This window comes from Pseudopodoces humilis, chromosome 4 (genome assembly GCF_049639895.1).
Source record: "Pseudopodoces humilis isolate 2021_Gansu_Grassland_sample_001 chromosome 4, ASM4963989v1, whole genome shotgun sequence".
NCBI lineage: Eukaryota > Metazoa > Chordata > Aves > Passeriformes > Paridae > Pseudopodoces > Pseudopodoces humilis.
The window spans coordinates 74,884,082-74,908,533 of record NC_142203.1 but is presented as its reverse complement, the minus strand read 5'-3'; the positions used below and the strand labels follow the sequence as shown (position 1 = coordinate 74,908,533).

The 24,452-nt window shown below is 46.3% G+C and overlaps 1 protein-coding gene across 2 annotated transcripts; it reads right to left on the bottom strand.

The window, feature by feature from the left end:
- Nucleotides 1-687: 687 nt before the first annotated feature.
- On the bottom strand, nucleotides 688-10,506 carry SIGLEC15 (sialic acid binding Ig like lectin 15). Of its 2 annotated transcripts, XM_088054354.1 has the most exons (6): nucleotides 10,213-10,506; nucleotides 8,674-8,709; nucleotides 7,934-8,317; nucleotides 5,108-5,467; nucleotides 4,128-4,158; nucleotides 688-2,394 (listed from the first exon to the last, which is right to left on the bottom strand). In XM_088054354.1, exons 3-6 carry the CDS (start codon nucleotides 8,253-8,255, stop codon nucleotides 2,298-2,300), a joined length of 810 nt encoding a protein of 269 aa, XP_087910480.1. In that variant the 5' UTR covers nucleotides 8,256-8,317; nucleotides 8,674-8,709; nucleotides 10,213-10,506; the 3' UTR covers nucleotides 688-2,297. The 2 variants fall into 2 exon arrangements, with proteins under 2 accessions (XP_087910480.1, XP_014112510.1); XM_014257035.2 differs by lacking the exon at nucleotides 8,674-8,709.
- Between the last annotated feature and the right edge of the window lie 13,946 nt (nucleotides 10,507-24,452).

Here is a 24,452-nt window from a genome sequence, read left to right as displayed (position 1 = left end):
CCAGTTTATACTGGTTTGAGTGGGTGTTTGAGTCTCCCATGAGGACCAGGGGGAATGAGTTGGTTTTGGGACGTGATGTCTGATGCTTCTATTTGGACCCAAGCTACTTGAGTTAAAGAAGTAATTTTTGAGAGAAAAATTCAGAAAGCCAAGCCTAAATTCTATGCACAGGTAGAAGTGAGTTCTCATTACTCTATGTCTGTAAATCATAAGGGCTCAGAAATCAAATTCAGTTTGTCCAGCTGATATATCTGAGATCTCTTTCCTTTGTGACACCTGTGACATGGAGCTTACAGTTTGTGACTACACTGTCTGCTGTAATTTCCCTTTTCTCTTTGCATCTCTTCTTATTTTTATTAAATCTGGCTTTGTCACTGCTGGGATTTTAAGCAGGGATTTAAAAGATCAGGTTCAAGTATATCCTTGCATTTTTTTTTTCCCCCTTATCATTCTGGCCAAGTAATTTAAAATTCTGGTTTGCTTTCCCAGTGCAGATATTATGAAGAGGTGAACTTTAAAATAATGATTCCCAGCCTGGGGTCGAGCTTGATGGTATTTCAGTAGCTGTTGCCAGGAGCAGGATTGTTTGGGGAACAGTTTTGGAGCTCTGTGTTGGGGTGACACTGGTAGCTCAGTTCTTTTCCCCAGGTCCGAGACTGATGAGAGAGAAACTGTTTCCATGTTTGGGCTCAGTTGTTTATTTTTCCTTATCTGTATGACATATTTACAGACTACAAGGAGCTATGTACAGTAGGGGTAACAAGGTGCAAAATGGAGGGACAAAGAATCTCTTCAAGGTATTTTAAGTGTCAACCTATCCAGTAATGAAATGCCAAGTAACTTATTTTCATTAACAACCCAATAACCAAACATCTGTGTCCTGCAATACGGATTCTTCTATCCAATCACCTGTTATTACCCAAAAACCCTAGAAGAAGAAGATGAAGAAGAAGGAGAAAGGGACAACACCTTAAATCCTTCATGTTGTCTCTTTTTCACTAATATAACTTAAACCCTAAATCCTAATTAAGTTTCTCACCCAGTGACTTTATATGATTCTATCTAACTCCCACATTCTCAGTTTCTTCACTTAGTTCTAGAAGCTTTCTCCATGGTTTTAAGTTGAACTCAGTGTTCTCTTGAGTGTCTGAGCCTGTCAGCACAGATAAGGAAATATTTTCTGTGCCTCTGACTGCAGTACTGGGATGGTTGAACAGAGCATCAAATCCAGCAGTGTAAACATGAAAGTAAGTTCAAACCACATGCTCTTTCTTACTTCTTTCTCTTCCTCCTCATCAAATCTAACCTGTTGCTGTCTCCAGCCCTATCTGGGGCCTCTGCCTGCCTCCAGGACTCCAGGTTGACCCACATGGCCCTATACCATAAGCTGGACCTATTTACCTGATCTTGGAGAGTGTTTACAGTTGGGTTTGAGATTTCCCTGTGGTTGGCCCTTGTGACCTTTGTGATTCTGTAGTAGTGACTTCATTTCAGAAGAGAGGGATTTAAGAAATGAGTACTCAGACCTTAAAAAAAACTCATCCGTGTAACACAGGGATGGAAATGGTTTAGAAATAATTTCTTTAGCTTTAGGGAAAAAAACCAACAATTTGGTGTATTGGAACATTTTCACAGCACATTTTTCACAAAGCTCTTGAGTTTCTGAGCACTAGAAGCTGAGTTGGAACACAGACTAGTTTAGACTTCTAGTGTCCTGGTTTCAGCTCTACCAGTTTTTGGAAAACATCTTCCTTTTTTGCTTGGGTGCCTCTTTAAAGTTAAGAGTTCCTTTAAGCTCTAAAATAAACTCTTGTGGGCATTTAGGAATAATATTAATAATAATTTTTTAAAAAGGATCAAACCCCACCAGAAATTCCAGTAGTGTTTTGCTACAGCTAGGATTTCTATCATGTCAGTAGCCCACTTGGATGTGGTTGGAGAAGTGAAGTGGTGAAAATGGCTTTTCGGAGTGATGTTTGAAAATTGCCAAAGTAGAGAGCTGTGAGGTGATTTTATACTATTGCTAAATATCTGATAGGAGCTAAAAACACCTAACAGGTTAAAACTGACCATGTTTTGCTCTTCCAGCTCCGTGACTCTTTCTTCTCTTTTCCCCAAAAAGGCTGCTCTCACTTGTGAGGAGAAGCAGGGCTGGAACTCATGGCACTGTGGAAGGGACCTTAGAGATGATCCAGTTCCAACCTCCCCAAGGCTGTCTGACCTGCTGTGGCTCAGCCAGGGCCAGTGCTGTGCTCCCTGGGGAAGAACATCCCTGGGGATGGGTCCTGCCCAGCCCCTCAGCTGCGCCGCGGCGCTGCCCCTCCCGTGGGCAGGGTCTGGCTGCCGCCGTGTCTGCGGTCAAAGTTCTCGTAGGTGCACTCTGGCAGCTGTGGCCTGGCAGGAGGAGACGTGGGAGAGGTGAGGATGTGTTTCAGGATGCTCTGGGCTTTGCCAGTGGCTCCAGTGGATGTCAGAGGAAGCGTCTGTGGCACTCTGAGACAGATCCTCTTCTGCTTCATGGTGGCTTCTAAGGGTCTGAGCTGCAACTACTGTTTTACACCTTGAAACTTTCACATCTCAAAGCATCCAGAGCAATCTCCTGCACCTTTAGCATCCACTGTGCTACTGTCCTGCCCAGAGCCTCGTGAGGTTGTGACAAACCACTCCTTCTTATGTAAGCATTGGCTTTAAGCCTTCTTATCTGTGTAGGTGTCTATGCAAATATAACCCAGGGTGCAACGTGGTTCAGGCCCTGATAAATCAGATAAACTGTGCTTTTTTGTGCTTTTTACAAGTAACTACAGGTTTGACTGTAGGATTAAATTCTGTGTTTCTTTGGCTGTCCTCCTGGAATGGGCATTGTTCTTGGGGAAAGGTCAGGGAAGGAGACGTGGGGTAACTCAGGAAGGAGATATCACAGAGAAATAGCTCAGATTGAAATGGAGCAGCCCCATACAGATGTAACTATCCTTGACCTCAGATAAGTCTTCTTTACCATTAGATCAAGGGTTGGTTTTGGTGGGATTTTTTGTTTGTTTATTTTTTTGTTTTTTTCCATCCCAGAAGTTTGGACCCCAGCTGTCAGGAGTGCCCAAGATCAATGTTGCACTGGGTAATGGGAAATGCCAGGGGTTTATGGGAGCATGGTGTGGATGCCAGCCCAAGAATCAGACCCTGTCACACCTGAGCTGGGCTGTTTGCTGTCTCCATACCTTCCCTGCACACTTGGCTGAGCTCATCAGCTTTGGTGTGGCAGCTTTTTCTGCTCCATTACAGACTGGGGTACACAGGGAGGGGAAGATTTCTGTTTCACAGCGTCACCACAGACCCCATCCCTGACTTTTCCCTTGGCTGGATGATCCATTGTTCATTTAATGTGGCATCACAGAACCCTGGAATGGTTTGGGTTGGGAGGAACTTGAAAGCTCCAGTCCCATCCCCTGCCATGGGCAGGGACACCTTCCCCTGTCCCAGGCTGCTCCAAGCCCTGTCCAGCCTGGCCTTGGACACTGCAGGGATCCAGGGGCAGCCCCAGCTGCTCTGGGCACCCTGTGCCAGGGCCTGCCCACCCTCCCAGCCAGCAATTCCTTCCCAATATCCCAGCTGGGCCTGCCCTCTGGCACTGGGAAGCCATTGCCTGTGTGCTGTCCCTGCAGGCCTTGTCCCCAGTCCCTGGGCAGCTCTCCTGGAGCCCCTTTAGGCCCTGCCAGGGGCTCTCAGCTCTCCCTGGAGCCTTCTCTTGTGCAGGGGAGCAGCCCCAGCTCTCCCAGCCTGTCTGCAGCCTTCCATCCATGCTCTGGGCTTATGGCACACCTAAACTTCTGTCAGCCCTTTGCTGGTACAGCAGCCTTTTGCTGTGGTCTCTCCCAACTGCTGCCCAGTCCTTTGTCCTCACTCCACTGGGGTCCAGCTCTCAGCTGTGCCAAGACAGAACCTCTTCTCAGCAGTGTCCAGTCCTTGTTCCCTCACACTTGCTCACCTGGCCATCAGCTCAACCCTCTCCTTGCCCCAGCAGTCTGCTCTGAGGCCAGAAAATTGTTACCAAGACCAAAGACACGCACATTTCTCCCCTTGGCCATCCTCACGCTCCTGCAGGATAACACAAGTAGAAGGCAAGACATCCTTACCTGGCCAGGCTGGATGGAGCAGAGGGGGAACCTGTGAAATGGAAATGGTGATGTGGGTTAGCAGTGAGGTTAGCAGTGGCTGGGGAGCCAGGAGTGACCTAAGCTGCTCTGGAGGGTGGTTGTGACACTCCAGTGAATGGGAAGAAGCCCTCATGGCAGGCATGTGGCTCTCTCCATGTGCTTGGGAATTGGGCACTGGAATATAAGGAGCAAAGCATTTTTGGTTTCTTGAACTTTACTCTTCAGGACAAGTGGCGGCTTCCATGAGTGTGACATCAGACTGTCCCTACAGACGAGTCACATGTGACATCTCACTCTTCTCAGTCCCCTCCTGCCCATGCCACTACTCAGAAGCACTGGAGGGCTGGGGACAGGCAGCGTCCTGGCTCCTTGGGAGGTTCTGTTCCTCAGTCCATGGGCTGGTTCTCATCTCCTGTAAGCTGGGCATTCCCTGATCCCACAGCCTTGGCATGGCTGGAAGGTGGGATTTCACAAGTGCTGGGGAAGCATTGGGTAGTGAGGTCCCAGGGGACTGACAGGGGTGGTCTGTAAAATGAGGATGCCCGTCCCAGGAGATTAAACTTGTGTGGGATGCAGCAAAGGTAAACCCTGTCTGTGGGCTACAGGGGAAGAGACAGTAATTAGCCAGCTTCAAGGAAAAAAAAAATAAATCTGGTTATGTAGTCAGTGGGTTCTTCACTAATTTCTCCTCTGTTGGTTTATTAACATTTCTTCTTGGCAACAGGGAAACTCCTCTTCCCTCTGAATTTCCAAAGGCCCCTCTGTCAGCAGGCTGTGACCAGCCAGCCAAGAGCTCTTGGCTCTTAGGTTTCCTGCTAGAATTGTCCCTCTCCTAGGGCAGAAAATCCTAAAATCATTAACACTCCCTCCCCCCAAACAAACCCAGTCCCCTCCTGCCTGACTTGTCTGCGCATCCATCCCTGGTTTGCAGTTGGATGGAGGGAAGTCAGCACACTGACCTTCTCTGGAGAACACGGTGAAGCTCACTATCACCAGCAGAATGACCACCTTGATTCCCAGCGGCACAAAGATCAGGATCATGAAGGAGGAGCTGTCGGGGGCTCTGAATTTGTAGAAGTAGACGGCCCCCTCTGCGCGGCCGTGGCTGTTGACAGCAGTGCAGGTGTATTTCCCGTCGTGGGTCAGGGACCGCAGCTCCTTGGTGACGCGGTGGCTGGAGCTGCTGCTGGAGCTCAGGTTGCTGTAGAGGGGCCCACTCCAGGTCAGGGCAGGAGCTGGTTCCCCCTCGGCCGTGCAGCGGGCCTGGAAGGTGTGGTCCCTGCTGGAGCTGACCGTGATGTTAATGATCCTGGGAGCAGCTGTGGGGATCACAACAGGAGGGAAAGTGGGTCAGGCTGCAAAGGCAGCTCTGGTGTGAAACACCTGGAATGAAGTTTTGGTCTTGGTGGACTCTTGGCATTGTTATATTGGGGTAAAGTTGGATATTGGTGGGTGAGAGCTGGACCTGCCCCAGCCCTGAACCTCCCTGCCCTGGGCTGATCCCCCAGCGTGGGCAGCAGGGGAGGGGGGATTGTGCCCCTGTGCCCCTGTGCTCAGGTGAGACCCCACCTGCAGAGCTGCCCCAGCCCTGGGCAACAACAGCACAAGGACGTGGAGCTGCTGGAGCCAGCCCAGAGGAGGCCACGCAGCTGCTGCCAGGGCTGGAGCCCCTCTGCTCTGGAGCCAGCCTGGGAGAGCTGGGGCTGCTCCCCTGCACAAGAGAAGGCTCCAGGGAGAGCTGAGAGCCCCTGGCAGGGCCTAAAGGCGCTCCAAGCAAAATGGGGATAATTTTTTTAGCAGGACTTGTGACAGGACAAGGGTTGATGTTTCAAAACTAAAAGAGTAGGGATTTAGATTTGATATAAGGAGGAATTTTTCTTGAAAGGAGGGTTTCCCAGAGCAGCTGTGGCTGTCCCTGGGTCCCTGGAAGTGTCCAAGGCCAGGCTGGGCAGTGCTTGGAACAACCTCATCTAGTGAAAGGTGTTGGGGGGGTTGGACAAGATAAGCTTTAAAGATTTTCTTCAACAGAAGCTATTTAATGACTCTATGGATGTTGGGATCAGCCCTTTTCTTCCTTGTTTTTCTCGGCACTTTCTTCTCCTAGATTTCCCAACCCAGCCTATGTTGGAAAAGGATTCACCCAGCAAAGCCTGGATGTAAGGAAGTGTACGCTGTTTTATCCCAGTAATGGCTCACACTTTTTTCTGAACTTTGGTCAACTTCAGCTGTTGTTCCCTTCCTCAGTGGCAGAAGGCAGAGAAATGCCACCCACCATTGTAGGCACAGGTGCAGCTGGTGACCTTTTTGAACTTGGCTGCACCACCACAAGGTCCAGGACATGCCAGCCACAGTGTTCTGCACAAGCATTTTATGGCTGTTCCTTTGATCTCTGACCTCCAGAGCGCACGTGGATGGACTCGTTTGTGTGAGCCCTCTGCGCAGTGCCTGAGACTTGCCAGATTTGGAAGGTCAGTTATAGGTAAAATATCTGTTTCTCACCACAACCTATTTTTGATTATTTTTTCCCAGCCCCAGGGTTACCAGGTCACTGTCAGTTTGGACATAGGATAAATTTCTTCACAGAAAGGGTGATTAGACATTGGAAGGGGCTGCCCAGAGAGATGGTGGAGCTCCCATCCCTGGTGCTACCTGGTTTTGAACCTGGTTCAAGAAGGTGTTAGGGAAAAAGAAGGGCACTAAAATGAGTGTCTTCACAGAGGAAGAGCAGGAATTCATTTTTTCAGACTGGACAAAAAAATAGACTTTGCAACTTCCTACTACTCTTTCCCTTTGTCCATGTAATGCAAGAAGAATGTGAGGCTGTTCATCATGGGTCTGTGTGTTTTGGTGTCTAAATTAACCTTTCAAGCATTGATTAACCCCTCCCAATCACAGTGTCAGGGCCCATTCCCAAGCAGGGAATGTATCTGTGTGTGTTGTCATTCCTCTGGTGTTAAAATCCAGGCAGCCCCTGAGAGACAGGTCTGGCTGCCATCCTGCCCTGCTGTGTGTGGGTGTTCAGGAGCTGGTGCAACTGTGCAGAACTTCTCAACAAACAGCCAAGCTCATCCTCAGGTCCCATCTGGACACCCACAGCTGGCATAAGGAGCTTCCCTCTCAAAAGCAAAATCATCCAACCTCATGGCCTGGGTAAGATCTGGGTCTGCTTCTGAGGCCTCCTGTGTCTCCTGGCTCCTCCTGATCTCTGAGCTTGCCCTGGGAAGTGGGATTAGCATTTGACATTTGTTGCTCAGAGCCGGTTTTCCAGGAAAAACTTTGTGCTTCATGCTCCAGAGGATTTTGGATTTATGGCACCTGGGTACCAGGTATCTTGTTTTTCCAATCCCATTACCACCCAGGCCCTGTTGTGCTAATGCCTGTGAACTTGTGCTCTGCACCTGGGCTGTCCAGTTCAGGTTCTGATGGAGAAGATGTCTTTAACCCCAGCTTGGCTGAGCCCAGCTTGCCTCTGCTGCCTGCCCTGATCCTGAGCTGCAGGGACAAAATGGGATGCCCAGCTTTTGGTGGGCTCTCACCCCAGCTGCCAGAGCCTTGCCATTTCCTTACCAGTTTTGTTCCTGTTCCCTTCCCTGCATGGTGCTCACTGTCTCATGCTGGGAGACTGAGGAGGACAATGAATTTTCCCTGTTATCATGGAGAAAGAAAACCCAGCCCCTTGGAAAACCATCTCAGGCAAACTTCTGCCACCATTTGTCATTTCTCACACCCCCTGGGCTCTTCCCTAGAGGGTGGCTTTGCCTCCTTTGCCTCTCACACCCTCTTACCAATCACATGGAGCTTTATCCCGTTCCTGCTCTCGTACTTGTCCTGGATATCTCCGGCCAGCTCCACCCGGCAGAAGTACCTCTCGCTGTCGCTCCAGGTCAGGTTGTCAACCCTGATGGACAGGTCCTTGTGCCGGGGGTTGCCCAGCAGTTTGTACTTGTTCTTGTGGCTGATGGCAGTCTTGCAGAGCTCGCTGCTGCCCTGGCTCACACACTTGAAGATGACTGTGCCGTTGTAAGGCTCCTTGATCCTCCAGATGGCCGTGAGGGCCCGGTCGAATGTTTTGTAGGGGTGTGTGAAGGTGCAGGGCAGGATAACCATCTTCCCAAGCTCTCCAGTAACATCAGATGGGACGTGGACAGACCAGCCATTGCACTGCACACCTACAAGCAAGAAGGGATCACGGAATTGCAGAATGGTTGTCTGGAAGGGGGTCTTAAAATTAATTTCATTCCACTCCCCTTTCCACTATCCTGAGTTCCTCCAAGCCCCATCCAACCTGGCTTTGGACACTTCCAGGGATCCAGGGGCAGCCACTGCTTCTTTGGGCCACCTGTGCCAGGGCCTCACCACCCCCACAGCCAAGAATTTCTTCATAATGTCTAATCTAAATCTCCCCTCTTTCAGTTTAATATATAGACATGTCTATCTACCCACTGTTCTGCTGCTATCAACAGCTGTAGCAGCAGATTGGGCTTCAAAGACATCTGTGCCTACATTCCTGTCTTATGAAACTCACTTTGTTGGATCAGGAGCTCTCAGGAGCTGAGAATACCTGTAAAATGTAAAAGAATACCTGTAAAAAGTAAAAGCATCCTGCAAGTAGTTCCACCCATCCCTGGTCTTGCTGGCTGCACCATATGGGCATTCAGCTGTCAGATTACTCCGGTAGACTCAAAGATAAGATTTGTTTTTTGTTCCTGTATCTGTGGCCCATAACACTTGACAAACATCTCCGTGGCAGTGCAGCTTGTATTAACCTATTGTGTGTTACACAATGGTCAAAAGCCATCCCAGGGCCAGTTCTCTGTTCAGATATTTACACGGAGTCAGCTCCAAGCCGGTATTTTGATTACTGAGATCTGGAGTCGTGCTGCCCTGTCATACACAATAACAGTATGGGCACCTTTTCCAGCCCAGGTTATCTAATAAATAATGCTGCAGCACTGCTGGGGCTTCATGAAGCTCATGGGCTTTGAGCACAAGGATCTGGCACTGAAAACAGTAATTGCTATTTCTTTCTGGCTTATTTGTTCTTGTTTTAGTTATTTTGCAGCATGTCAGTGTAACCTTTACTTTAGGGGAACGGTAGATTTTGTGCTTTTGAATATGCCTTGCTTCTCTCTGCCACCCCTTTGATTAGCTTTTTTTTTTTTTTTTTTTTTTTGTTCTCAGTCTTAAGCAAAGAACACTTTTTTTTTCCCCTAAGAATGCAAGCACCCCCTTGCCTTCCAGATGAAAAATAATGTTAAAAATAAGTGCTTTTAATGTTAGCATCTCTGCCCATTTCCATGGAAACACAGTTTGCCTAGTTTTGAGTGGAGGGAGCTGTCAACTTTCTGTGTATAATTTACCCTTAACTCTAAAACCTCAGCATGGTAGGTCTTTCATACTCCTTTTTGTTAATATCCAGCCTCCATTTGCTCCTGGAACTGATGCTCTTACAAGAAAGAGAGAAGCAAACAGCCTGCACACCTTACAGAAGGTAACTCCCAAAAGGAGTGGTCAGGTCAGTGTTACTGCTGGTTGTCAGTGGGAAAGGTCATGAAGACAACAGCAAGAGCTGGGGACCAGCTCAGCCACTACCCTTCGTCTGGCAAATGCTTTTTGGCAGTGAAGCTAAGCAAATCCTATGGATTTGGATATGGATTAATGGAATTTAAGCATATATTTGAAGTTAAATGTGAGCTTAAGTGCTGGAACTGGAAAATATTGTGCCTGTTGCATAATAACTTCTAAGGAATATGAAGCAGAGCAGTGATGAAATGTTGATCCACATGACAAAGCTGGGGAAAAGTTAGATGAACTTCCTGCTCAAGTTAGGAAAACAGAAAAATGCAAAAAAAAAACCCACAAACCTACAACCTCTCTAACAATTGCTAAGCCAGAGTTTTCCCAGTGTTGTCACGTGCACTTGGAATTTCAGGATACTTTTAAGCAACGTGATGGAGATTCAAGCAATTCTTGGAGAGTTTGTTGCAGCAGGCAGTTCCCTGGCACTTGGACTGGAGTGAGAGGACAAGCAGTGAGCAGGCAGAGGCTGACAGCAAGAACTCACCCTTCCTGGAGATGCGAAGGAGGCAGAGGAGAACCAAGCCAAGCTCTCTCATGCTGCTCGATGTTCTCCCCTGGGAGGCATCAGCAAACCAGAACCATCTCGTTATGTCTGAGCTGCTGGTCTTGCAGTCACAAAAGGTTTTTCCAGGGGTAGAAGAAGTTGTGGTTTTCTTCTGCTTGGAGGGAATGAGTTGTTTAGCTGAACCAGCTCTGGGTTCAGATATTAATAGTTCTGTGGTCAGTCATATGAAAATTACACCAGAAGGAACCACAGTATTAACAATTTTCCAGCTAAAGGGAGGGAATTGCAGACTGGAGCTGCAAACATCCACGCTGTGTGTGATGGGGCAAGAGGGGATGGCTTTTGCTTCCCACTCACCAGCCTAGAGGAAATCCTTGCAGTCTGCCTGAGGTTGTGACAAGCAAGACTCTTACTGTCCTAGCTTAAGGCAGCTCCTTCTCCTGAACCTGCAGCCTTCAAACCAGCTGTGTTTTACCCCTTGCGCTTACTGGATGTTGTCATCCCTATGTATAGGCAAAAAACCCAAACCACTCTTCTTTTGAAGGCACTTGTGCCAAGGTTCACTGGTGGATCAGTGGTTTGGTGTCCCCTGGCACCCTGCTCTGCCCACACTTACATGACCCCGATGAGCAGTGAGTTGCTCCATCCCTTGAAATAAGATCAATTCTACCTTTTTTCCCAGGATCCTTGTGCAAATGCTTACTGTTTTCCTTCTGGGTTTAGCTGTAGCAGATTTACTGTGCAGCTTGCCCATCTGCAGAGCTCCGGGGCCTGTGTGGAGCTGATCATGTTTTCCCCTTTGTCATCTCCCTTAAACCTGGCCTGGTGGAAGGTGTCCCTGCCCATGGTGGGACTGGATGATGTTTCAGGCGCATCCCATCCCGCAGCATTCCGTGATTCCCGCTGGAGGGCTCCCAGAGCCAGGATAAGATGTTGTGGAGTCGCTGCTGCCACTTTCCCTGTGCCCAGAGCCAGCGTCCACGCTCAGGAGGAATGTCAGGGCTCCCCTTGGTGCTTCACCCCTGCTCCCTTCTGAACTGGAGGAAAATCTCCTAGAAGGGGAGTGTGAAGTGTGTTCGCTGCTTTCTGATCTCTGTCTTCCTTCTGTTTGCAGTGTTTGTGAAGAGAGAGATTTCTGTTTTCCTCAGGCTTTTTGGAGGAGGCTCTGAGTGTATCCAGCTCTTATTCATGGTTGTTTGGACCTATTGCTATTCAGCCAACGGTGTTAGTTTTTCAAATACCAATTTAGATGCCTGCCCTGTCCCCTCTGCATGTCATCCTTGAGCAGGATCATCAGGACCAGTCGTCTGATTACTTTGCAAACTGTCTTTAGCAGCTGTAAAACATAATTCATGCCACCAGCAACTGAGAAACCCGAGGGTAAGGCTGGTGTAAGTACCAAGTGAGAGATGTGTAATCCCTGCCACATCTGTGATATGTGCCTTTTCCGTGTACCTCCCCCTTCTTCCCCGATGTGCAGTTTGATTTTGTCTGTTTGTGATGTAAAGTTTTTGGTAGTGTGACTCTTTTTAAGCACTTCACCACTCATGGCACAGTGGGACTCAGTGGATTGAAGTAAAAGATTAAAGTGAAATCCATGTTAAAAACATCTTGTTACAGTGAAGCATAAATGATTCATGTAAAGAATAGCTGCAGTTAACACCAGTAGGATCCTCTTCCTCTTTAATGTTTTACTGCAGGATCTTCTAGAGAAGTATCTGGTAAATCAGAGCAGAACTACAAATCTTTCGAGTTTTATCTGTGAACTGATTTTCTTCTTGGACCATGGCTATTGGAATGAAAAATTTTAGTGTTTAAAATACAGAGTTGATAATATATACCTGAAAAGATTTGCAACTATTTGAATCAGACAAAAATTTTGTCAACAAAATCACCCATGGCTATATGATCCACAGACTGTGACTTTTTTTCCCTGGTCTATGCTTAAATAATATGTAAGATTTCAGTGTGGAAGCACATTTCTGGTCCAATACCAAAACCAGGATGCCATCTGTATTTATCAAATACTGGTTTTAGTACTAGTAAATACAGAGGCTGTAAATAATTACATTTCTCCTGTCTCCCTAAGAAATTCCTCCAGTATTTTTTGATGAATGATTGAGGGATTGCCCCAGGGAATATTTAGATTGGATATTAGGGAAAGTTTCTTCACAAGAAGGCTGCCCATGGTAAGGGTGGAGTCCCCATTCCTGGAGGGATTTGAAAGCCATGGCTGTGGCACTTGGGGACATGGGTCAGTGGTGGCCTGGGCAGTGCTGGGGGAATGTTTGAACTGGATGGTTTTACAGAGCTTTTCATTCTAAAGGGTTCCATGGCTCTGTGGTTGCGTGGTGATGATCTGCAGCCAAGCGTGGCTGGAGATGCGCACAGCAGAGGTCATCCCTCCTGGTCCCAGGTTTGTCCCTAAGGACTGAAGCAAAGAATTATTTGTGTAGCTGTACCTGTGCTGACAATTCATCCACTTATTCAGGGACCAGAGTGAAGAGACAGGTGTTCCCCTTCCCACCCTTCAGGTTTTAGTTTCAGCTCCAAGGTTTTCTACTTCAGTTCCTTCAGCATCATGTGTGTTTCTAGTCCTCTGAGAGTGCCAGCCTGCACACATTCAAAGCAAAAGCCTCATGTTTTGTCACATCTGGCACTCCTCCCTGAAGGGATTGGCTCTGTGAAGGACTGGGAAGTGAAGCTGGGAGGACAGAGGGGTTTTCCTTCTGTCTCGTCACTGTCCACAGCACAAAATGGAGCCATGCCCCCCTTCCTGTGGAGCTGCTGTGGGCTGCCCCTCTTCCCTCTGCATCCACTTCATCCTCACCAAGCAACAGGCAGGAAAAAAAAAAATTATGGGTAAACCTACAGAGCAGGGAAAGTAGAAAGGGATGGAGGGTGTCATAAGCAGGCACTATTATTTTTGGTGACACTGACCCTGTTTCCTGGCTTTGAGTTGCAGAACAATGTCACTGCTGCCTCAAGCTCCTGCTGATCTGGTTTGAAAGTCTGCAGGTTCAGTCACTTGCCTGTGGTGTTTGCTCATCCCCTCACCAATGCTCCTGACCCGGGAAGTTCTCCTGGCTGCCACCCCACTGCTCCAAGTCTGGGGCTGTTCCATCACCAAAGCTGTGCTGGCAGGCTGATGGAGCTGGAACATGGGTGCTGGGGAACCCCTGCTGCCTCTGGTGAGCAAATTAAGTGTTGAATTGGGGAATTTGCACCTAGTGGGCAATTATTGCATGAAAAACAGCTTTGAAAATTAAAAGCTAAATCAATTTAATTTAAAAATAAATTTTAATTAAATAAATTGAATTTAATATAATTTAAAAATTAATAAGTTAATATTATTTATATTATACAATTAATTTATAATAAGAAGATATACATTGTTATATATTATATATAATAATAAAATTTATAATATAATTAATGTAATTCAAGTTTGATTAATTCAACATAATATCATTTATAAAATAATTTATGAAAATAATATAATATAATATAATATAATATAATATAATATAATATAATATAATATAATATAATATAATATAATATAATATAATATATAACAATTAATGTATTAAATAATTAAATAACTATAATTTTAATAAAATAAATTTATATTAATTTTAAATTGAAAAACAGCTTTTAAAATTACTGCATGAAAAACAGTGTTATGGGCAGAGCACGGCAGGTAGAAAAAAGGCAGAAGAAGTCTCTCTCCAAGTTGTTTGTTGACTGCAGTCACATCCATTGAGGTGGAGGAACTTCTCTGATCTCCCAAACTTACACATTTCTGCCCCTGCTGCTGCTGTTCACACCCTCTGCCCTGCTCTGGGCGTGGAACACCTGTGGACAGGCAGTGCTGTGGTGGTCTCTGCTTTGCCCCCACCAAGGCAGGTCAAAGCCATTGAGGGGATGATCCTGGGGCCAGGACCACAATGTTGGTGCTCACTCCCCCAGACTGGTCTTGGTCCCAAGCCCAGTCAAAGGTGTAGATGCCCCTGCTCTAAGCCCAGCTTTGTGCTGGCAAACCTGATGTGGCCACTCGTTCATGTCAGCCTTTGACTCATGAGGTCAAGTATCAACTTGTCTCAATGACAGCTGTGGAATGTTTTAGGAGTGCCAACCCTCCTCAGAACCATGTCAGCTCACCAGCCACTGAGTGTCCTCTCCTGGCCTGGCCATTCTGTCACCCAAACCAGCACAGAGTGTCTGGCCTGATCTCTGTGTGAGGAGGCTGGGACTAGTCTGAGCCAGGGCCTGAGCCAGCTGGCAGGACAGAGACACTGTGCATCGCTTTGGACTAAGCCAAATGATGTGTCTGATCAAAGGCACTTGAAATGGCACCAGAAAAGAGGTCCCTGCCTACCCTTCCTACTGAAAGTGAGCCTTTGGAGATTTATGTGCTCTGTCTCTTCCTGCTGAATGGGCACAGCTGGTGATTTAAGAGATTTATGCTCCTCTAGTTGTAGATTTCATAGCCCTTCTTTGGGATGAGAGCTGCTCTCCTTTGGGAAGGAGTGTGGGCTGCTTTTTTCCACCAGGCCACACAATATCTGAAGCACCTCCTGATTTTTCCCTTGACAGAACACTCTTGGCCAGTGAAGGGATGTATATGATCCATAATCTGAGCTTTGCTGCCTCACTTTGCAGGCTCCAAACAGATTCAAAAGCACTCAGAATGAGATCTGTGGTAATGAATGTGACACCTCTCTAGCATGTGCCTCTGGAGAATAACTCTACACCTCTTGTTGTTACTCACTCACCCACACCCTGCCTTGCCTGAGATCCTGTGCCCTTTAGAGTGGCATTTATTGTGGCATCTTCTCTGGGAAATGTTCCATCCTGTTGTCCTTTGTCCTTCTTAAGCTGTAATAGTGTTTTCACTGATTTAAATGAAAAGTTTAACCAGAATGCTGTAATAGTTTTTATTTGTTTGTTTTTTGTTTGTGGGATTTTTTGTTGCGTTTGGTTGGCTGGGTTTTTTTTGTTTTTTTTTTTTTCAGATCCTTGGTGGTTAGACCTGGACTGTTTAGCAATTTCTCCCTGCTGGTGAACTTCAGATGAATTTCTCCACTTGTCATTACCTGTTGCTGTGTGGCTCTAGAAGTGCTTTGGCTGCTCCTCAACATCTGTAAGCATCATCCACAGGTTTCTCACATTGCAGTGGCACCTCTCTATCATCTACTCTTAAACGTGGCCCAACATGAGTTTGAAACTAATAAAGGCCAGAGGATACCACTGCATCTGCTAATCTGTTCTGCTGTGACATTCTTAGCGTAGCATAGAGGGTTTTCATCCATTTTCTCCTGAACTGAATTCCAAACCTTGGATTTGACCTGGGTGCTGAGTTTCCACTTGTGGTAGGAAGGAGTGAGGGAAGGCACAGCTCCCACAGCCCCTGCACTGGGCAAGTGTGGGGGGGAGGCTGCAGATCTGAAGCAAATCTGTTGAGATAATAAATGAAGCAGGGCTGAGTGATCACTCTTCCCCATGAACTGTGTCCAGAGGCAATTCATTGACAGCCTTGACCTGATTGTCCCAGGTTTGTCTATGCTGCAGTTAAATCTGCAGCTGAGTTATAGGCAGAGGCAAGAGTGTTTTAATGACATTGTAGATCCTTGTGCCTTTAAGGACACCACAACAAATAATTTTTGTGGGTAGCACATGACCTGGGTGAAGAGCAGGCAGCGTTCTGAACTTCTATTGAAACAGGAGACTTTGACTTGAATTCTTGGCAGAGCCTGTCAGTGCAAGATCAGCTCCTTTCCAGCTGGGACAGGAATTAGATGAGAGAAAAGAAGGCAGCAGCTCCCCTTGCCCTGATGGAGTGATCTGCCTCTGGCAGAGCCAAGAGAAGGAGTCATTTTTGCCCTGTGGCAGGGGTTCCCCAGAAAGCAGTTTGGTGGTGGGCTTTTCTTGCATTTTAACTTTCATTGGGGTTGTTCTTAGAGTTTGGTTTTCTCAGTGGTTGTGATTTCCTGCAGGCAGCAGGGCTACAGAGGACACACTAAATCAAAATCACAGAAATGCAGAATCACAGAGTCAGAGTTGCTGCCTGTGTGTTTGCTCTTTACCTTAACCTCAGGAAACATTTCTGCTAGAAAATGGAACCTTTAGTGGCAATAGGGGGAAAAATACAGGTAAGTGTCCAAAACCAGCTGTTTCTGTGCTGTTGGTACTGAGGTCTGCTGGATAAGAAGGTACCAAAAATGGAAGTGACAGGTGAATTGTAGCATGTAAATGAATTTATAGAACTGTAGAATGGGTTGGGTTAGAAGGGACCTTAAAGATCACCTAGCTTCAACCACTCTCCCACATATGGGGACACCTTCCACTATCCCAGGTTGCTCCAAGCCCTGTCCACATGGCCTTGAACACTTCCAGGAATGGTGTGGTCACAGATTCTCTGGGCAACCTGTGTCAGTCAGTACCTCACCTCCCTCACAGGGAAGAATTTTTTTCCTAATATCTAATTTAAACCTACTCTTCTTCAGTTTGAAGACAACTTTCCTGTTTCACTTCTGCTTTCTCTGGTCTGTGACAGCACAGAAGAGTTCCCAAAAAAGCCAGTGCTAACCCTTTCAGGCCAGTGTAACCTTTACTTAATTGCAGGACTGACATAACCTCATGTGGCTCTCGAGATACAGGGTGAGATAAGGCCCCTGCCTAGGGGAGCTCGCTCTCATTAACAGTGATTGATGATGGCATTGACTCCTGGGATTAAGATCAGGGGCTGATAAAGTGGAGGAGAAGTGCTATGGGGAGTGCATTGTTCATATCAACTCTCACCTCATGCGGGTTGGAGCAAACAATAGATAATTTTCATTCCTCAGTGCTCCCTGCTCACAACCATGTGTGCACATGGTTCTTGGCTCACTGGCAGGACCTTGCTGGAGGCGTTCCTGTCCAGGCAGGACTGGAAAGAGAAGCTTCACCAGAGGAGGGAAAATGCTTGACACAGAGGTGGCAGAGTGAGAGAAGCTGAGGAAGAGTGGTGGGGAAGTGGGGTGGAGGAGAGGTGCAGCCTGGGGTTGGCAGAGGTGGTAGTGGAGTGTCAGAGAGCAGCAGAGCTGGGGAGCTCAGAGCAGGGTGGACCATTGCATGAGGATAACATTTAGAATATCCTGTGTTGGGAGGGACCCACAGGATCATGGGGTCCAGCTCACAGTCCTGCACAGACACCCAGCAATCCCACCCTGTGCTTGAGAGAATGAGCCTGGAGCTCTGGGGCTGTGCCCATTCCCTGGGGAGCCTGGGCAGTGCCAGCATCCTCTGGGGGGAACAGCCTTGCCCTGATACTCCATTCAGACCTTCCTGACACAGCTCCAGCCGTTCCCTGGGTCCTGTCCCTGTCACAGCAGGGATTGCTGCCTGCCCTTTTCCATACAGTCATTTCTCTTCCCTCCAGTCCTGAGCCCCCTTTATAGATTGTGACCTTTGTGAAGAGGATGCCTTCAAGCACAGTGGGATGGAGCCAGGGCATCTGCACGATGAAATTTGGTCATGCTGCTGGCTAGGTAAAATACTGGTAGTCTAAAGCTGAGGTCAGGTAAAGCAGGTGGTGAAGGGACTGTGCTGGTTAGGAGTGGACATGATGGATGGAGAGAGCAGTTAATGGCACTTCTTGGCAGACAGGGCAGGCGGGTTTCTCACAGAGCTCTGCTTCTCATGTGACATCCTCAGAGACTTTGGTGCACTTCACATGAGAGGCTCTGCAGTCCCTGGAGGTAAACTTCTTCCTGGGGTTTCAACAATCCACTGGTTTGGGTCTGGGTTTAACTTGGGGTATGTGAAATTCACTCTGCCATGTTTGCAGTGTGTCCTTAAGCATGCAAAGGGTTAAAAACATGTGACCCTGGATTGCCCATGTTGTAGTTCCCAGTAAGATGGGAAAGGAGGTTTCCCTTTCTGTTGGGGAGCTGGGTGACTGAGCCCATCCCCAGGCAGGCTTTGAAGGAGTGGAATACAGGTCGTTGCATCATAAAATAGTTTGGGTTAGAAAGGACTTTTAAAGCTCATCCTGTTCCACTCCCTGCCATGGACAACAACACCTTCCACTGTCCCAAATTTCTCCAAGCCCTGTCCAACCTGGCCTTGGACACTTTCAGGGGTAGGGCAGCCACAGCTGCTCTGGGAAACCAGAATTTTCATAGAGAGAAATTTTGATTAAGCCCATGTTGATGAAACAGAGCCAATTTCTTGTAGACAAAGAGCATTGTTTTGTTACAGATAATCCTACTGTGGAAAGATTAGCCCACAATTTAGCAATGAGAGGAAGAGCAGACATGTACATCCGCTGAGGTACAATCACTCATTTGTCTGTCAGGTTCAATTATTTTGAATAGTCAGGGTTTTGCCCTTTTTCTCTGAGTATATAAACAATTCTGAGTTATCTTTTGAATGCTTTTGGATAAGTTCCCAGGAGAACTTAAATCTTGGATGGATTTGTAACATGCCTGTAGGCAGCTGTCTTCTCCAGCCCTGGTTTGTGGTTACCCCTCCTGTGACCAGTGGAAAATTTGGTTATGTGTACATGAGGAGCGCTGGAACAGCCCCACGTGTCTGAGCCAGACTGTTTGGGTGCGTTTCTTTTGTTGCTTTCTCACAGCTTCATCTAAAATCACATATTCCTTCAAGTCTTACAAACAGCCATCGTTCTTTGGAAGGAAAATGGAACAAAGGAATGTGCAAAAATTGCTGGCATGATTATCAGTCACATCACAAATGGGGCTTCTGTTCCCTCCTTAGATTTATTACCTAGACCTGCAGCATACAAGTTATCAGGCTCCTCTGAGAGAAGCATTGTTATATGGACAATGTGACTTTCCTGCACAACATTCTTGTGGACATTGCTCCTCAGCTATTTGGGCTTCAAAATCCCCTGGCCTGCCACGTGCTCTAGCTTGAATGATGGCACTGGTTTTGCCTGGATGGTGTATGCCAGCCTGGTGGATTCCCTGCAGAATTCCCACCCTGGGAGGCAGTGACATTCTTACAGCTGAGATTTCCAGCACTGGGAAGGACCTGATGGATGGTTTGATTTGCTGTGAAGGACCATCCCACAAAGTCTCAGCAGAGTTTAGGCTGGAGCTGTGCAAATTGCATCCCTCCTGTGTAATTCTTCTTTTGGCACCTGCTGAAGATGAGAGACAATTTCTTCTTTCAGGGGAAAATGTCCTTCTGGAATTTCCATTGCAGGCAAAACATGAAAAAAAAGAACACTTTCAATAATGAAAATGAGCACCTTGTAATAATGGAAGAAGCCTTTGATATTCAGTGGGTAAAGCCTGGACATCTCTGTCTAAGCCTGTGTCTCAAGCATGTTAGATGTCACTCATTTCTGTGACACCCCTTTCACTGCTTCCCAGCACATCTGCAAACTCCTCAGGGACAAACACAGGTCTCCTTTTCTGCTCTGCTCCTCCTGTTCTGCTCTTATTCCCCAGCAGGACTTTCAGCTCACAATGTAATATCATTGGCTCATTAAGGCTGTAAAAGAACTCTGAGATCATAGAGTTCAACCCTTAACCTGAATTAGCACTGAATTCACCACTAAACTGTGTCCCCAAGTGCCATGTGCCTTTTGAACACTTGCCCTGAGTAGCCTGTTCCAGTGCCTGACCATCCTTTCTGTGAAGAAAACTTTCACAATAACCAATGTGACAATAATTTTCACTAAACCTCTCCTGGCACAACTTGAGGCCATGTCAAACATCTCTCATTTGTTTTATTAGGGGAATTTGCCCTTTCAAAAATATTCTATCTCCTTTCTCTGCCTTGAATCAGCATTCACATTTGTCTTAAAATAAAAAGCTATGATATGGCATATTCATCCCAAAGCTGTATCACTCATGTTTTGGCTCTTGTGCTCTCTTATTTAACACCCCATTATGTTCTGGTCTTTTGTTGCACTTCTGTGTGAATCCTTTCTTTCTTGAATCTGTTTTTTTTCTGTATTTCCCAGTTAAATTAGTATAATCTAAAAGTGTCTTCTGTTCCATGAGACTGAAAGGGCAATCTGCCCTTGCTGAATGCCTCAGTGACAGTTTTGTTGATTTCCCAGATCTTTGGTGCTGATCCTGCACCTGGATGGAGTAAGTCACTGGAGCTGTGGAGCCTTCTGTCAGGTTACATGCTTTTTATCATTCACAGGAATGGAATTCTGTCTCTTTAGGTTTTTTCAGGAGAGAAATGAGTGGTATGTACTTTCCAAGAGGCTGCTGAGGGCAGGTGGGGTGGAGCGAACTCCAGTAAGGAGCTTGCTCATGGATGACTGCAGAGGGACAGTGAAGGAACATGGGTGCAAGGAGACACCAAATAAACTCTGTTAGAAACTGCAGGGTGTTGTGGCTAAAGAATGTCAAGGATTAGTGAATTTGAAATGTTCAGTGGTGTGGAGAAGTCAGAATTCTTTCCCAGAGGGGTTGGTGACCATATGCACCACCACTGCGAGCAAACCAGGGGAAGTGGAAAAGGGAGTGATGGCTCAAAGAGCCATTCATGATGGGATAGCCAAAAAGAGGAGGTGTATCTTGGGACAAAGAACAGAATTGAATAATTCTCAGGGGGTTTGTTTGTTCTGTGGAAAAACTATTTTGTTCATGTGGCAGGCTTGCTCACTGCTGGAAGTTGCCTGGCAGAAAAGCTGTGCAGAGGTGCCTCTTGTTGCTAAGCCACAACCATAGGACAGCTGCTGTTGAGTGAAATTATTCTCTTCAGGGAGGGAGAGCTTCTGTTTTAAGGTATTCTTTATGTGGGCAGGGCTGGGTCACCCACACAGTTTAGGGCTTAGAGTTGGAGATAAATGATGATGGGTTATGCCGAAGTGAATCAGAGGGGAGGTATCCTGGATCCTCATACGGCCAGAACTTCCAACTTTGGGACAGCCCCAGCTGCTCTGGGCACCCTGTGCCAGGGCCTGCCCACCCTCCCAGCCAGCAATTCCTTCCCAATATCCCAGCTGGGCCTGCCCTCTGGCACTGGGAAGCCATTGCCTGTGTGCTGTCCCTGCAGGCCTTGTCCCCAGTCCCTGGGCAGCTCTCCTGGAGCCCCTTTAGGCCCTGCCAGGGGCTCTCAGCTCTCCCTGGAGCCTTCTCTTGTGCAGGGGAGCAGCCCCAGCTCTCCCAGGCTGGCTCCAGAGCAGAGGGGCTCCAGCCCTGGCAGCAGCTGCGTGGCCTCCTCTGGGCTGGCATTTTCCTACATGGAATCACACCCCCACCAAAACTATGCACCACCATGAGTTTTGTAGCTGCTTTGCAACTGAGGCACCAGAACAGTTTGCTGGAAAATTCCACTTGAAAAAATTATTTTCCTTCCCAGTGCACCATTCCAGGGGCAGGCTTTTCCTAGAATTATTTCTCTAAGTGTTCTAATTAGCAAATCTGATCCTTAACCTCCCACTGATCTCAGCCTTATCCGATTAAACTGATGACCAATCCAAGAATGTTTAATCTAAAGTGAGGGAATTTGTAGTTAGTCAGTTTCCCTAAGACCATGGCTTCTATCCATTTTCTTCTAATCTATATATTTTCATGAGCAGTAAAAAGGAAAAAAAAATACAGATTTTCTAAAAACGTGTTTGTGTTTGAACTCCCATTTTTGCAACTGTGCATATAGGGTTTTATTTAACTCAAAAATTTACTGTCGATGACATCACTGGTCTTAAAATGGAAGCAATTGCTCCTGTGTTCCAAGTACAACTGGGCTGTATTTCAGCTCACAGGTGCTTCTGTTTGTTCACAGGATTGATTTTGTTGCTCCCTTCTAAGAGTTTGAATTTGTTCTGGGAAATCCTCATGCCAGTGATCTTAGAGATATATTCCAACCTAAATGGTGAACTTTATGAAGATGAGGTTTTGTTTTTTCTTTTTTTTTACTTTAAGGAAACAACCTCAAGATGTACCAGGAGAGGTTTAGGTTGGATATTAGGGAAAAATTTCTTTACTGGAAGGATTGTCCAGCCCTGGCTGGTCCTGCCCAGGGCAGCGGTGCAGTCCTCATCTCTGGAGGGATTTAAAAGTTGTGTGGATGTGGAACTTGGGCAGATGGGCCAGTGGTGGCCTTGGCAGTACTGGGGAGAACTTGATAATATTTTCCAGCCTTAACCATTCTGTGATTCTCTTCTGTGATTCTGCTATGCCCTGGAATGTGGTAGCAAGTCAACCTCCAGGTAACCAACTTAACCTTCACAGCCCCTTTGCAAGTAAAGCACCTTTGGAGACCCAAAATGATCTTTCTGACCCACATCTTTGAAATATTAAGGCCTCCAAGTCCTGTTTAAACAGTTTCTGTTTCAATATATATGAAATTGATTGCCATGGTCTATCTGTGCCTCTGAGAATATGGAGAGTGAGGGCCCTAAGTCACTGAGGTGTCTTTGCTTTGTGAGTTATATTGTTTCATCATCTCATTCCAAAACTGGAAAAAGCTCAACTGCTGGTAGCAAAATAGGTCTTACCTGAAGGCAGTTTTCCATGGCAAGACAAAGAGAAACTTCAGAAAGGTGTTAATTTGTGCCTAACAATTTACCTATCATGGAGTCCTTGCACTCTGAGGGAGAGGGAAACAATCAAGAAATAATCAAGCAATAATCTTTTCTATGCACAGCCCTGCTTCCTCATGGGTAGCATCTTTCTCAGCGAGTGATTTATGCCCAGCTCTGGCCAAATTCTGTGTCAAATCCTTCACACTTAGTGTCAAGATTCAAAAGATTAGATAATTATCAGCATTCTTCAAACTGTTTATATTTCATGTGCAGCGCAGTAAAACCAAACAGAACCTGCAGCAGTCCTGGAGGATCAGATAAAGGACATTGCATTTTTGCATTTCCCCACATTGGAGCACTTGACATGAAACTGAGAGTATTGGGGAGAATTATGCACATCAGACATCATCAGTGAGAGTGGCTCAGGAACTGGCTGTCAGGCAGTTTACTTGAATTAGACTTTTGGATAAAATGTGAATCCAAGCAGATGTTTCCCAGTAGTTAGTTTTTTTTTTAAACTTTTTTATTTATGTTTTTGTTTATTTGTTTTTATTTTTTCCCCTGTGAATTATTTTTTAGTAGTATTTACTTATTTTTTGTATATGTGTATTTCTTGTAAGAATTGTAAACACAGTGACATCTCTTTGCTGGCAGTGGGAGGGAGGTAGTTCAGGAAAATACCCCAAAATTTCTGCCCAGTGTGTTTCTTATGAGTCTCGTGTCACCTGTGTATTGGAAACAACAGTGAAAAAAGGGTGGTGGAAAAAGAAGGATGGGCTGAATAGTATTTATTTGATATAAAGAAAAAAAAAAAACCTTAACCAAAAACCCCAGTTTCAGCCATAAGATGAATTAGTTCTGTTAGCAGAGACAGTGTTTTGAACAATAATGGGGTAAAGCATAATATGCATGTTCTGAGTGACTTACACGTCAATTTTCCAAATAGCTGTTATTTTCTGAGGGGTGATGGGAAGAATAAATTTGCTGGATAGTGTAAAATGTAGAAATAATTCTGAATGATGTGCAAAACCTTTCTAAATGGCTGGGACATGGCCTTCATCTTTTGTTGTTTTTCAGTTCTGTGTGTATGATCTCTTTATGATACTGCCAAAATGTCCCTGTTGCTCAGCAACAGAAGGCTGGAATAGCACCAGTCAGAGGAAATCTGCTGATTTACACTGGACATATTTTGGACATAAATTGTGTTCTCTTGCTCGAGTGCATATTTTGACATAAGGGTGAAAGCAGCCTTTGTAGATTTGCCTCTCTGGGGCACTCATGGTCCTGGGTGGGGAGATCTCGGTTCAGACATTAAAATACCCTTTTACACTACAGTTTGATAAATCACAGAACCAGAGAATGGCTTGGGTTGTGTTGGACACCTAAAGGTCATCAGTCCCTCCCTGCAACAAGCAGGGATGTCTTCCACTACACCAAGTGGCTCAGAGACCTGTCCAACTGGACCTTGACTTTTTCCAGGGATGGGGCATCCACCATATCTTTGAGCAACCTATGCCAGTGCTTCATCAGCCTACCCATGAAAAATTTCCTTTTATCTGATCAGAATTTATCCTCTTATAGTTTAAAATAGTCAACCTTTTCCCATTGCAGTGGGCCTTGATAAAAAGTTTGTCCACATTTTCCTTAAAGAGATCTTTAGCTACTGAGTGGCCACAAATAGATCTCCCCCGAGCCTTCTCTTCTCCAGGTGAACACCTCC

Excerpts from the sequence above, each read along its gene's own strand:
- SIGLEC15 (XM_014257035.2), bottom strand. The coding sequence starts at position 10,264 with ATGAGAGAGCTTGGCTTGGTTCTCCTCTGCCTCCTTCGCATCTCCAGG. Across the intron at positions 5,468-7,933 it reads GATAAAGCTCCATGTGATTG|CTGCTCCCAGGATCATTAAC; the intron begins GTAAGAGGGTGT and ends TGATCCCCACAG. Across the intron at positions 2,395-4,127 it reads GCTCCATCCAGCCTGGCCAG|GCCACAGCTGCCAGAGTGCA; the intron begins GTAAGGATGTCT and ends TCCTCCTGCCAG.